General features: G+C 42.5%; 1 protein-coding gene across 1 annotated transcript in view; it reads right to left on the bottom strand.

Annotated features, from left to right (window-relative positions):
- The window catches only part of msh3 (mutS homolog 3 (E. coli)), a 74,024-nt gene that overhangs the window by 26,078 nt on the left and 33,724 nt on the right, over positions 1-14,222 (bottom strand). The window contains exons 15-20 of the mRNA XM_033618604.2: positions 13,705-13,873; positions 13,417-13,481; positions 7,151-7,267; positions 6,777-6,884; positions 4,120-4,234; positions 3,565-3,722 (exon numbers count right to left, since the gene is read on the bottom strand). Coding sequence (XP_033474495.2) covers positions 3,565-3,722; positions 4,120-4,234; positions 6,777-6,884; positions 7,151-7,267; positions 13,417-13,481; positions 13,705-13,873 — 732 coding nt within the window. The remainder of the gene's footprint in view (positions 1-3,564; positions 3,723-4,119; positions 4,235-6,776; positions 6,885-7,150; positions 7,268-13,416; positions 13,482-13,704; positions 13,874-14,222) is intronic.

Below are 14,222 nucleotides of genomic sequence, written 5' to 3'. Positions count from 1 at the left end.
CCTTGCATCGGCCACCAGTGTATGAATGCATGTGTGAATGGGTGAATGTGACTCGTAGTATAAAAGTGCTTTGAGTGTCAGAGGACTAGAAAGAAGGTATACAAGTGCAGGTCCATTTAACATTTACATCCAACACCTCCCACCTTTAACATGAGTATCAGGCTGGCAGTTTTAAAATGAAAAAGATCTCCGTACACACCAGCATTTTAGCACAGTTTCAGAAATAATCTCCGTCTACACTACCACGCCTGAAAACAAATATCACATGACCGTTCTGGTACACTTTGTGTGCAGGTGTAAACAAGAAGCAGACTGTCTACTCTGCGGTTGGTTGCTTAGTTACTATGGATGTGTTTTACGATGGAGGGAGAACAGCAGTGGCGACAAGCAAGACCAGAGATTTCTTTGCATGGACCATGTTACTGAAAGTGTACGGTTGTCAAGCGATGGTGAACAACTTTGGAGTTGTTCCAAAGCAAATACGGTGACACATTAGAGCAATACCGGGACCATTCTCCATCGCTGGAGGAAGCTATGGCAAGAAGGATAAAATCGCAAAAGGTATGAAGGCCTGCTATAATGTTTTGGTTTGACATGTTGTGACTGCTAAGACCCAGGAAACAAACGTGGGCCATCGTCACCAAATGTCTCCACACCAAAACACAACCACAGAGTTTTCAAACTGTCCGAGGACAGCAGCGTTTTCAAGCATGTCTGTTTCAGGGGTTTGAAACACCGGAGTGGTGTGGGTGCTACATGCAAATGTGCTGAACTTATCAATTTTAAGACAAAAACATATTAGTGTGGATGTAGCCTGAGTGTGAGTCCTAAAATAAAATCATCCATCCATTTTCAACCACTTATCCAAAGTCAGGTCGTGGGGGCAGCAGGCCTTGCAAGCCCAGACATCCCTCTCCCCAGCAATACTTTCCAGCTCCTCCTGGAGGACCCCAAGGTGTTCCCAGGCCAGATGAGATATGTAATCCCTCCAGTGTGTTCTGGGTCTGCCCAGGGGCCTCCTACCAGTGGGACATGCCTAGAACACCTCTAACAGAAGGCACATAGGAGGCATCCTGATCAGATGCCTGAACCACCTCAACTGACCCCTTTCGACGTGAAGGAGCAGCAGCTCTACTCCAAGCTCCTTCCGGATGTCCGAGCTCCTCACCCTATCTCTAAGACTGAGCCCAGACATCCCACAGAGGAAGCTCATTTCTGCCACTTGTATCCACATCATTACACAGAGCTCATGACCATAGGTGAGGGTTGGGATGTAGATGGACCAGTAAATCGAAAGCTTTGCCTTCCAACTCAGCTCTCTCTTCACCACAACGGTTGTCTACGCATCACTGTAGACCGAAACGGCCTATCTACCTCACGCTCCATTTTACCCTCACTCGTAAACAAGACCCTGAGATACTTGAACTCTCTCATTTGAGGCAGTAACTCTCTCCCAAAAAATATAATAAAATAAAATCATTGATGTCACAATGAAGATCAGGGCCACCTGGCGGATATAGGAGCTCTTACCCCCCATGTTAGGGCCAGTGATTATCATAGTTCTCCTGCCATCACCCTGGAGGAGAGGAGAGGAGAGGACACAAGGTGAATAAGGTGTTTTGGGGTACAGTGGGATTTGTTTTTTTTTTAGCCTCAGGTCGTCGCCACCTTCGTTTCTATGTGTAATTGCACTAATAAGAAACAATCTGCTGAGGTGATGCTGTGCTCCGTCAGTGCTGTCATGGTCACAATCTTTGTCTCCCTGTTGAAAAAGACGATGGTAGAAAAAGACACCTAGATATCACTTCTCGAGCATGTTTGTGTCTGTCCATCGGTAAAAAGAGACAAACACTGTGGTTCGCAAAGGCAATGTTGAGTCACTTTAACATCATGGACAAGGTAAAGACAAATGTTTGTATGCTGTTATAAAGTGTGAATGTGTCATTATTTATTGATATGTCATCTTTAATATGCTTGCCAGGAAAATAAACATCTACATGCTGGTGTTATCGAGAGACTACAAGCAAGCTGTGTTCATTTTTCTGTGCAGCTGCATCAAATGATTGCTTTAATTCGTCTCATGTTTCTGTAAAAATCCACACTGGTTCCTGAAGCCAATTCACAAGCTGGAGGATTCTGGTGAAGTGTCAGTTCATGCAAATTACAAAAAAACAAAAACATATTTTTATAGTTAACTCTTGCAGCTTTCAACAGTTATGGATAGGACTACTTTTTCAGAGGAAAGTAGACCCAGTGAAAAGTGTACTGATTGTTTGGGGACCACATTTAACAACAGTTAACTACATCAAAACATCCATTTACGAACTCACAACTCGTGCTGTATCTCAGTTTGCACTGGACGTCAATACAAACTTTTGGAATGAAAATCTGGTTGACGATATGTTAAATGTCTAGTGACGCAGGAATGTCGCATTGGGTGGATGTTTACATTGCGTCATTTTGCAAACGCTAGGTTTTGGTCTCCACACCTCACGACCAAATGTCTTTATTCTACCTCGACCTGACGTTGGCATGAGATGTAAGAAAGATATAGGATTTTGGTTACTTAACAACACAACTTAAAACCAACAAAATATCAACATCATCTGTCGTCAGTATTCAAGTAGGGGATATTTGTCAAGTCACAAGCATTAAGAAAATTTACATTACCAAAAGTTTATGACAAAATCACTTGAGACACAGACTCACACATGCACATGTCGAGAGAGGAGAAGGAGAGACGCTGTGCTGCTGCCAGAGGAGCCGCTGAATGAGTTCCCTCTGAGCAGTAACTCACTAAAAGAGTCTGAGAAGTCCAGAGCTGTTCATAAAACATTCAGGATGCCACAGTTTATTCCACACAACTTTTCAGCCATGCTTGTTGTTGTCGTGGGTAACAGTATGACGTCATATATCAACACGTCAAAATATCGCGAGTATCACAATAAGAATTTTTCTTATGATATTAAAAATCATACCGGTATTATCGTGAACGAGACGATATGGCACAGCCCTAAAACCAAGTCTCATTTATCCAGTCGTGTGCTCAGTACTTCCCAACACATGCATTTTCACTAAAATAACGTAGTATTAAAGTCCAGCTTCGAGGAGATGATGGATAAGTTTGTGATTTTTAAAGTACTCAACATGTTACCAAGTCACCTCTCAAGAGAAAAATGCCCACAAAATCAGTTGCTCTCAAAAAGACAATTTATTTGGTGTAATATGACACACCATTATTTCCTCTTCATCAGGTAATATACAACATGTGACCGAGAATGTCCTTGCAACCCATCAATTATGTCCATATGTACACATTAAATGATTTACAATATTTACAACACAAACCTCAGTGATGCCACTTGGGTCAAATTCATCATGTCTGTTTAGAAGCATTTATTCAGTGTGTGGGCTCTTGTTTATCTTGAGATTGCACTTGATGTGCTGCTGTTGGGATCTGTATACGCTACATTGAGCATTAAGTCACTTCTCAAAACATGAAAATATCAAATGCAGTCTGTTATCATTTCTGAGATCTAGATTTCAACATGCTTGTGTTCATACCTGGTGTAAATGCCGTCCAGTATGCCCAAGCGGGCCTCAGAGGCCGGGACGTAAGAGCCCATCTGAGCCATAACACAGATCAGGGCCACCTGGCGGATATAGGAGCTCTTACCCCCCATGTTAGGGCCAGTGATTATCATAGTTCTCCTGCCATCACCCTGGAGGAGAGGAGAGGAGAGGAGAGGAGAGGAGAGGAGAGGAGAGGAGACTAACAGTGACATAGACAGCAGGCGAGGAGAGAGACAGAATAAGATATTTGCATGCTGTCCTGCACAGCTGAGGAGGTGGGTGGATTGAAAGCTTGGCTCCTCTTCCTATTGGCTTGTGCCACTGTTGCAAAATTAACCTACACCCACTCCAGCACTGAGCGAGGAAGTGTGTGTGGTGCCATGCGAGTCTGTAAGTGTGTGCATCATGTGTGTATTTATGAGCATGTGTGCTGTTACAATTTTGTTTCAGAAGTGTCTCAATGAGTTAGTGAGCAAACGTTTGTGTGTGTTTTGGCTCGACTTTGTTCAAAGCGCTCTGAATGAGCCCATGTGTGCGTGTGTGTACCTGTAGTTCGGTGTGGTTGGGCACATACTGGTTGTGCTCTCCCATCAGTAAGTCGATGGCAGGATGTCTGCCGTCTCTGATGACAATCTGACACTGCCCTTCACACACCTCTGGCCTGAACACAGAGAACACACTTGTGAGTTAAAGCAGGGTTTCCCGCACATTTTTTTTTTTTGTGACGGCCCTCCACAATATTGCCATTTGCTGCCGTGTATTGATCTTCTATTTTTGGAGCTGGATCGTTAATTTGGAGAACTGTTGGAATATATATATATATATATATATATATATATACCATTCAGTTATTTAGGGCTCCACACTCCCCGGACTAGACTAAGCAGCAGAATGCTACTTGCAGTCAAAGTTAAATTAACATTTAATACTTCATATAGAAGCAGAATGCTTTATTTGTTCAAACATCTCTCTTATTTTAGTGTTCATCTTTTTCCAAACTACTTGAGATGAACATGGCTGCGTTCCCATGGAAACTGCACACCCTGCACTCTGACGCTGGGTCTTAATGTTTGCTTTCACTCGCCTCTGCAGCATCTGCTCCTCCAACCTAACGCATCGATCTGATCAGCTCTGATTGATCCGACCACAAAACCGATCAATACTTCACCCTACAAATCAAACTCAACAAACTGTTGCTGAGGGGAAAAAAAAACACTTATGAAAGTTCCTCCTGTGCTGCATTAACAGACCCAAAGACCCCAGAGTTCAGAGAGGGAACACAGAATGATCATAAAGGGACACAAAAAGGCTAACACACACACTTAACACATCTTAGAGAATAAAATAAGTCACCCAGAGGTCAGCAGCAGTAAATCTTGGCATTTCTTTCAAATGGATTTGGACTTGTAATCTTTATTTCCTCTTTTTTTGTGTCCGTTAAATTCGACTGTTGAGAGGATAGGAGTATATTTTGTGGATCACATTCAGTCGCCTTGTGTCTGAGGCTGAAATCATTTTATGATAAACATTTTATGATAAAGATATGTCTAAGTAAAGATATTTACTTCACTTAAACAACACACCCTGCTATCAAACATGACAGTAACAGCAAACAATATTTAACAGCACTGAAATTGGACTCATTCAAATAAAAAATACGAATAAAATAAAAAATAAAAACTTGCACTGAGAAAATATTTAGGTTTAAAATAAATAAATATGCCGCCAAGAAAACATTTACTGATGCTCTGCAAAAATCCAGAACACAGAAACTTAATCTAAGGGAAGCTTTTTCAACTGGAGCTACGAGCTTCGCCATTTTTCTCACAGCCTGTGGTTTAAGACAGGTGTGTATATATTAAAATCTATTTTTTCTGGGTGTCTTATCATATCTAGCCTGTCACTCTGTGATTTTAATAACTTGTTATCTTTTCATCAATGTCTATTTGTCTCACCTGTCATGCCATTATATGGGTCATGTGATGGCCTCTGATTGGTTCCTGTGATTATAAAGGTTGGGCCATGCCTGTGTTGTATGTTTTGAAAGCCCTAAAGAAGACCTGCAGTGGCTTAAAAATGTTGGTTCTTCTGATGATTTAGCCACTACAATAAAAGGTGTTTTTAATATTTCCATCCTTGTTTTTCTATTTTTACTATTAGCCTGGATTGCCTTCCTGTCGATCCTGCTGTTTCCCATTCTCCACGAGCACCTGACACAAGCTTTTGATCTACGTTTTTAAATACAGAGCAGCCACTCGTCTTTCTCTTTTTACACAGTTATACAATTTATCTGTGATAACCAGATATTGGCTGATAATATTAGCCTAATGATCTACTGGCCAGGCTCTACCAAAATAAACCAAAACACACACACATAAACTTGGATGCCTGCTTGTATTAAAGGAACAGTTCAACATTTTGGGAAATATGCTTATTGACTTTCTTGCTGAGATTTAAATGAGAGGACTGGCGCAGTAACTTCCTGACAAATACACTGCCAGGCAACCGGCAGAGACTCCAGGAAGTTTCTGCTCCCCGCCAAGAAATAGCCCGGCACATACTGTAACCCCCTCGTTAGACGACAACATGTTGTTTTTACACTTTACAGCCTTGGACGGAGCCAGGCTAGCTGTTTCCCCCTGTTTCCAGTCTTTATGCTCAGCTAACAGGCTGCTGGCTTAAGCTTCGTATTTACTGTACAGACATGAGTGGTACTGGTCTTCTCATCTAACTAAGCAAATATGTTTATTTTTTCACAAAATGTCAAACTATTCCTTAAAAAAAACATATTTACATGCAGGGAACATGGAAAATTGAGTGACTGGCAAAAAAGAAAACGATTTAAAGAGAAGCAGTGCGTGGGATGAATTAAATGTCCAAATACAGCAAAAAAGAGGGACAGCACACGCAGACGAGGATGGATGTGAAGCTAAAATACTAAAATTGGTAGAAATGGACAATTTAAAGGTGTGTGTGAATTTGTGTGTGTGTGTGTGTGTGTGAGTGAGTGGGAGAGATGTTGGCGTTTTGGCTGAGCACGCTGCTGAGCCCGGTGCACACTCCCACACACAGCCTGTCTGAGAATATAGGACACGACACAGGACGCCCACATGCACACTATATCCCACACACAAGTACAAACTCACACGCAACAGGCGCACACACATGCACCAATATTTACATTCGTCATGAGAGGACATCACCTGCAATAGTCCCCTTGTTTAGCCACCTCAGCCAATGAAAAGAGACAGTCCATGGTTGCTAGGTGACTAATAGCCCTTTTCATGGTGTGATAGTGCTCCCCAAACTGGCTGCGGAGAGAGAGAGGGAGAGAAAAGAGATTTTCAAGTGTAAATTAAGGTAAGTGCATACTGTGCTCTGAGCAGACGGCACTGACAGCGTACTTGACCAAAACAGACTAATTCTGGCAGGCTGAGAGCTGTGCCGGCATCTCTCTCTACCAGAGACTGACATGTTTTTAGCAATTTTCCTTCGAGTTTAGGACCAGCTGTGTGTGTGTGTGTGTGTGTGTGTGTGTGTGTGTGTGCGTGCGTGTGTGTGTGTGTGCATGTTATACTCGAGGAAATTGGTCCACTCTCTCTGGCAGTCCAGCAGCAGCTGCTCTCGGAGCTGCAGCAGCTTCTTGTAGCGCTCCACCAGGAACGGAGAGTGATACCTGCTGACTGCCTTGGTGCTGCAGAGGAGGGGGAGGTGAAGGAAGCAGAGAAAAAAATGCATAACATGTCACATCAATCATTATTTATTTATGACTTCAGTTTACTGAATTTCAAATATTCAACAACACCAAACCACCTGAAAAGGAAAAAAAGGTAAGGAAAGGTAAGGAAATATAGTAAAGGTAAGGGCTGACTTACACTAATAGATATAATAGAACCCATACCACTGTTAAATGTCCATAACAGGTAAGTGTCAAAATAGTGTTCCTGTAAATATTTCCTCCCTCTGGCTGCGCCATCGCCACATCCACCCTCCTGCACTCATTACAATCCCAACAAGAGCTGTACGCACTACTGATAACATGTCTTTGTATGTTTACAACTACACATAACATTTTGTAACAAACATATCAATATACGCACACCATGTACAGTACAGGCCAAAAGTTTGGACACACCTTCTCATTCAATGCGTTTTCTTTATTTCCATGACTATTTACATTGTAGATTCTCACTGAAGGCATCAAAACTATGAATGAACACATGTGGAGTTATGTACTTAACAAAAAAAGGTGAAATAACTGAAAACATGTTTTATATTCTAGTTTCTTCAAAATAGCCACCCTTTGCTCTGATTACTGCTTTGCACACTCTTGGCATTCTCTCCATGAGCTTCAAGAGGTAGTCACCTGAAATGGTTTTCCAATAGTCTTGAAGGAGTTCCCAGAGGTGTTTAGCACTTGTTGGCCCCTTTGCCTTCACTCTGCGGTCCAGCTCACCCCAAACCATCTCGATTGGATTCAGGTCCGGTGACTGTGGAGGCCAGGTCATCTGCCGCAGCACTCCATCACTCTCCTTCTTGGTCAAATAGCCCTTACACAGCCTGGAGGTGTGTTTGGGGTCATTGTCCTGTTGAAAAATAAATGATCGTCCAACTAAATGCAAACCGGATGGGATGGCATGTCGCTGCAGGATGCTGTGGTAGCCATGCTGGTTCAGTGTGCCTTCAATTTTGAATAAATCCCCAACAGTGTCACCAGCAAAACACCCCCACACCATCACACCTCCTCCTCCATGCTTCACAGTGGGAACCAGGCATGTGGAATCCATCCGTTCACCTTTTCTGCGTCTCACAAAGACACGGCGGTTGGAACCAAAGATCTCAAATTTGGACTCATCAGACCAAAGCACAGATTTCCACTGGTCTAATGTCCATTCCTTGTGTTTCTTGGCCCAAACAAATCTCTTCTGCTTATTGCCTCTCCTTAGCAGTGGTTTCCTAGCAGCTATTTGACCATGAAGGCCTGATTGGCGCAGTCTCCTCTTAACAGTTGTTCTAGAGATGGGTCTGCTGCTAGAACTCTGTGTGGCATTCATCTGGTCTCTGATCTGAGCTGCTGTTAACTTGCGATTTCTGAGGCTGGTGACTCGGATGAACTTATCCTCAGAAGCAGAGGTGACTCTTGGTCTTCCTTTCCTGGGTCGGTCCTCATGTGTGCCAGTTTCGTTGTAGCGCTTGATGGTTTTTGCGACTCCACTTGGGGACACATTTAAAGTTTTTGCAATTTTCCGGACTGACTGACCTTCATTTCATAAAGTAATGATGGCCACTCGTTTTACTTTAGTTAGCTGATTGGTTCTTGCCATAATATGAATTTTAACAGTTGTCCAATAGGGCTGTCGGCTGTGTATTAACCTGACTTCTGCACAACACAACTGATGGTCCCAACCCCATTGATAAAGCAAGAAATTCCACTAATTAACCCTGATAAGGCACACCTGTGAAGTGGAAACCATTTCAGGTGACTACCTCTTGAAGCTCATCAAGAGAATGCCAAGAGTGTGCAAAGCAGTAATCAGAGCAAAGGGTGGCTATTTTGAAGAAACTAGAATATAAAACATGTTTTCAGTTATTTCACTTTTTTTGTTAAGTACATAACTCCACATGTGTTCATTCATAGTTTTGATGCCTTCAGTGAGAATCTACAATGTAAATAGTCATGAAAATAAAGAAAACACATTGAATGAGAAGGTGTGTCCAAACTTTTGGCCTGTACTGTATGTTATGAGCCTGGTGCTTAGCAAAATCAAAATCAAAATCACACCCCTCACTCAGACAAGTGTGTTCACTGGCCCCCCTGTAGTGAGTGGAACCGCAGTAACATTCCCCATTTATTATTATGTTATTCTACCTCATTTATTAGGCTATGAGGTATTTTCTCAAAAGCTGCCACCTTGCTCATTTCTGAGATCCATTCTTGAAATAATGGGCCCTCTATAGCTTTCCAACTTTCTCATTATCATCTGTTTACCAGTCATAATACTTGTCTGAATCCAATGTGCTGGGGGTTTTATAATGTGGTCAGTAGGTTGAGGATTTTCAAGAATGTATGCACCACGACTAAAGTCATAATCTACCCCTGCGACCTCTGTGATGTACTCATGGACTCTGATCCAAATGGCCTGTACTTTTGAGCATGACCACAGTGCATGGACTAAGGGTGCTTTCACACCTGCCCTGTTTGGTTCGGTTCAATCGAACTCAAGTTCGTTTGCTACCTATGTGCGGTTTGTATGGGCAGGTGTGAACACAGCAATAGCACTCAGGTGTGCACCAAAACAACCAAGACCTTCTTGAAGAGGTGGTCTCTGTCTGGTTACAAACAAACTCTGGTGTGGTTCGTTTGTGGTGAGAACGTGTTCCGACCTCGATCCGAACCAACTGTAGTCACATGACACATTGTTTTGGTTAAACATGAGCATGTTACAGTCCTGGAGGATTATTAATGTGCACCTCCTGAACAATGACAGCAATATAGTCCAAAAATGAGCAGCGCTAAAATCAACCTGTGTAGTTGTCCCTCCATTGTGACATTAGAAAGTGTTGCATTTATCTTGCAAGTGTACTCTCCTTCAACATTTTTTTTACTTCCTAACCCCCGTGATTTTATCCCACTCATCTTCTTTAAAGGTTGTGTCCCAGTCCCTTTCCCACTGCATTTTCAGAGCCGAGGTGAACTTGTAACCAGACTTGTAGTAGTGAGAAGCCCCGTGTCCTGTCTCTGCAATGTGCAATATGATCTTCACATCAATCATAATTCAGGAAATGATGCCATATACTGAGCTTCAACAAGTGCTGAGACCGCCATATACCAACTGTTTCGTCTCGTGCCTCCTTAAAACAAAGCCACTTGTTACACATAGTCATCAGCTGCATTATGTCCATGGATAAGGACTACGTCAGCCGCAGAGTTAAGTAAAATAATCCAGCAGTTTGCAAGCAAAAAAACGCGAAGATGAAAATAAAATTTTGAAAATAATTATCCATCTATCCATATTCTGTAACCACTTATCCTCTTAAGGGCTGAAGGGGGGCTGGAGCCGATCCCTGCTGACATTGGGCGAAGGCGGGGTGCACCCTGGGCAGATCATTGGGTTAAAGCAGGGCCGACAGGTTCATGCTCACATACACACCTGTGGGTTATTTGGAATCAGTGCTAACCCGCATGCCTTTGAACAAGCCCTGTTGACACGAGGAGAACATGCAAACTCCACACAGAAGGGCCCAGGATGGCCGGCGGGTTTGAACGTGGAACCCTCTTGCTGTGAGTCAACAGTGCTTACCACTGCACATAAAGCATATGCATCTTTTTTCCCGTATTCTGTTAATCAGTTATCTACCCCTGTAGTTCTCTCATATATATTGCATGCCTTGGGATGGAGCCACTCCCCAGGAACACAGTGAAGGTTTATAATATGAGAAAATTAATCCATGATGAAGTAAGAAGATAATATAGTGGGGGCAGAAAACATCACAAGCAGTTAAGGGGGAGAGTGGTTTCCCCTCCTGAGTCCACTATTTTCAACACCTCATAGGGACCGTTAGACTTAAATGCCTTTTCCACCACAATAAGCCTGTGTATTTGTGTTTTTTTAAATGCGGGATAACCCTGCTTTTCCTCTGCCAGTAGACCAGAGCAACACACTTTGACTCCATCAGCACACCTTAAATTTCAATGTGACAACTTAGACCCTTACTTTTTAGTTTTTATTGTCTCTCTTGGATGATACAAACACTTAAAACAACGACTAGTTCCTCAAGTGTTTAAAAATATATCTTCATTTCAACCAGATTATGTGAACTGTAAATATCCCAATCCTCAGTCGGAGAAAAAAAACAAAAAAAACAATTGCGGAGTGTCGTTCCTGTGGGCCGTGGCAACACTAAACCCCCCAGCTTGCCTTAGAAGAACTAAATGCACAAACCTGCTATCTTACTGTATAATGACAAAAACTCTGTGTGTCTGTTCCACGTTTTTCTCCTCACTGACTTGGTCAATCCATGTGAAATTTGGCACAGTGGTAGAGGGTCATGGGAGGATGCGAATGAAGCAATATTACATCAATTGGCCAAAGGAGGGCGCTATAGCAACTGAATGAAATTGCAAATTTGAATGGTCATATCTCATGCCCCGTATGTCGTAGAGACATGAAACTTTGCACAGAGATGCCTCTCCTCATGAGGAACAGATGTGCCTCAAGAACCCATAACTTCCGGTTATATAGATTTTCCGCCATTTTGAATTTTTTGGAAAACACTTCAAATCGATCTCTTCCTAGGAAGTTTGACCGATCTGCATGAAACTGGGTGAACATAATCTAGGGACCAATATCTAAAGTTCCCTCTTGGCAAAAGTTGGAAAACTTACTAAAACTGAGCTTCTATAAGGCAATGAATATTGCGGAGGGCGTGGCTCATCACATAAAGGTGTATAACATCTCAAGGGTTTCACCGATCACCACGCAACTTTGTAGGCATATGACCACACATAATCTGAGGGGACCCCTCCATTATTGACCCCATCAAACAAAATGGGGGCGCTAGAGAGCTAATTTCTTATCTAGGCCTAACCGCCATATCGACTTTTACTAAACTTGGTAGATATGTAGAACAGGACACCTCAAGGTGACTGGAGAAATTTAACTGTAATTGGCAACTAGGTGGCGCTATAACAACAGAAAAGCGCTTAAAAATGGCTAAAATGCGACCGATCGCTGTGGCTCCCCCTGTGGCCCATTGTTTGTTTTTTCTTCTAATTTTTGGTATGACTAAGTCATGGCATGGTATGGTTACATAATCACGGAAACTGTCAGTGTGTCATTCTGTCAGTCAGTCATTCTGTCTGTCATGGTCAATCTATGTGAAACTGCACATAGGCATTGAGCTACCAATGGGTATGGACTAGTTTGTAAATGTCTGATGGGTTACTTTTTGTGCCAGAGGTACCATACCAAAAGTGTTTGGTGGAAACGGGGCTTATGTTAATCCGCTAGTCAGCTAGGGGCTTTGTCTACCTCCTGTTTGGTAGTAAAGTTGCAGACCTAAAACCAAAACAACGAACTGAAACACAGTGAACGCTGCATAAAGCTGAGGAGATCATTAAAGTCAGGTGATATTTCTCAATGACTTCATCACTATGATTGACCTTTTTCACATTACACATAGTCTATTGATCCATTATTAATATAAAAACTATTGATAAGTGCAGCTTTAAACCATCATAGGATTAGTTAGACCAGATCACCTGGTAGTATAGTCTAAAACAAGTACTGTTGCTATGGTTACCTGTCGTTAAACACACCATTGCTTTTCGGTCATTCGTGTAGTAATATATATAGATTGTTTTGACCTCTTGCTCCCACTGTGTATATGTTTTGGGGTCTGCTGTTGTCATGGAAACATACTGTATGTATAAAAGGTGGTGTCTTGAATTCATATAGAATTCTAACATTCACCTGAACAACCAGTCAGAAACATTTATCTTCCATTATTCTGCCATCATATATCATATATTGAGATAATTAGAAATGTAAAAAGGTTTTCATTACAAACTTTCTATCGTCAGTTTTTTAGAGGCATGTCTCACTCCGCATTTAACCATTCAATGAAAAAATAAATTTCCTCAGAATTATGCAGCTAAATCTCTGATGACACTTCTACAAAAATAATTCAAATTCACTTGGTTCAGAGGTGATTTTAACACCGTGGAGCAAATTTTAGTCAGTGCCACTATTATATAATTTTAGAAAAACTGACTGTGTCTGTGTGTGTTTGTCTCTAGTGTGTGTGTGTGTGTGTGTGTGTGGGCTGCAACTGTGAGCTCACCTGCTGATTTTGACCCAGTCAGGTGGAACAGTGGACGACAGCGAGTTCTTCACCTCAATCAGAAACTGAGGGCAGAGGAGGAAGACGAGGAGGAAGACTTTGATAAATAAGACGGGAGCAGACGGACAAAACAATGTGTCACTCTTGATTAAAACTGACACACACACACACACACACACACACACACGGACATCAGATCATCACTGTGACTCAGTCTTCCACCCGAATCAGGCCATCAATCTCCTCCCACCTGTCTTTCACTCTCAGCCTCAAACACACAGTTGGTACCTCCTGTCCAGAGACGGTGGTGTAGTCCAGCGCAGGTGCCTTCAGCGTCAGTCGGACTTCTTTGCGGTGGTCTTGAATCTCGTTGAGGACGGACTGGATCTGCTCCCTCCTTTCCTGCAGCACTGGGAAGCCAGACAGATCTGAGAACAGCTCTGTCTTATTTCCAGACCTCCACAAACACAGAAACACAGTCCAAATGTGATGGCAGCTTACAACAAATCACCGTACACATCGAAGCAGCTTGTTAAGGAGGACGGACACACAACATAGGAGAGTTTCTGAGACATGAACAGTCTATTCAGGAGCAAAAACTGGAGGGAGGGAATCACTAAAGATCCTTGGAGCTCCATGCCAACTGTTGATGGTTACATGTTCAGGCCTATTTCTGTGGTACTGTGGCCACTATGCACCGGTGTTTAACCATCAAACTGAATGAAACAAGTGACTGACTCCAATGAAATAACTGTAGAAGAGTCACAGAAGGGACACATATTTTTTTTCCATCAACATTCAGACAT

This window comes from Epinephelus lanceolatus, chromosome 9, assembly GCF_041903045.1.
Source record: "Epinephelus lanceolatus isolate andai-2023 chromosome 9, ASM4190304v1, whole genome shotgun sequence".
Classification (NCBI taxonomy): domain Eukaryota; kingdom Metazoa; phylum Chordata; class Actinopteri; order Perciformes; family Serranidae; genus Epinephelus; species Epinephelus lanceolatus.
This window is presented reverse-complemented; position numbering and strand designations above follow the sequence as displayed.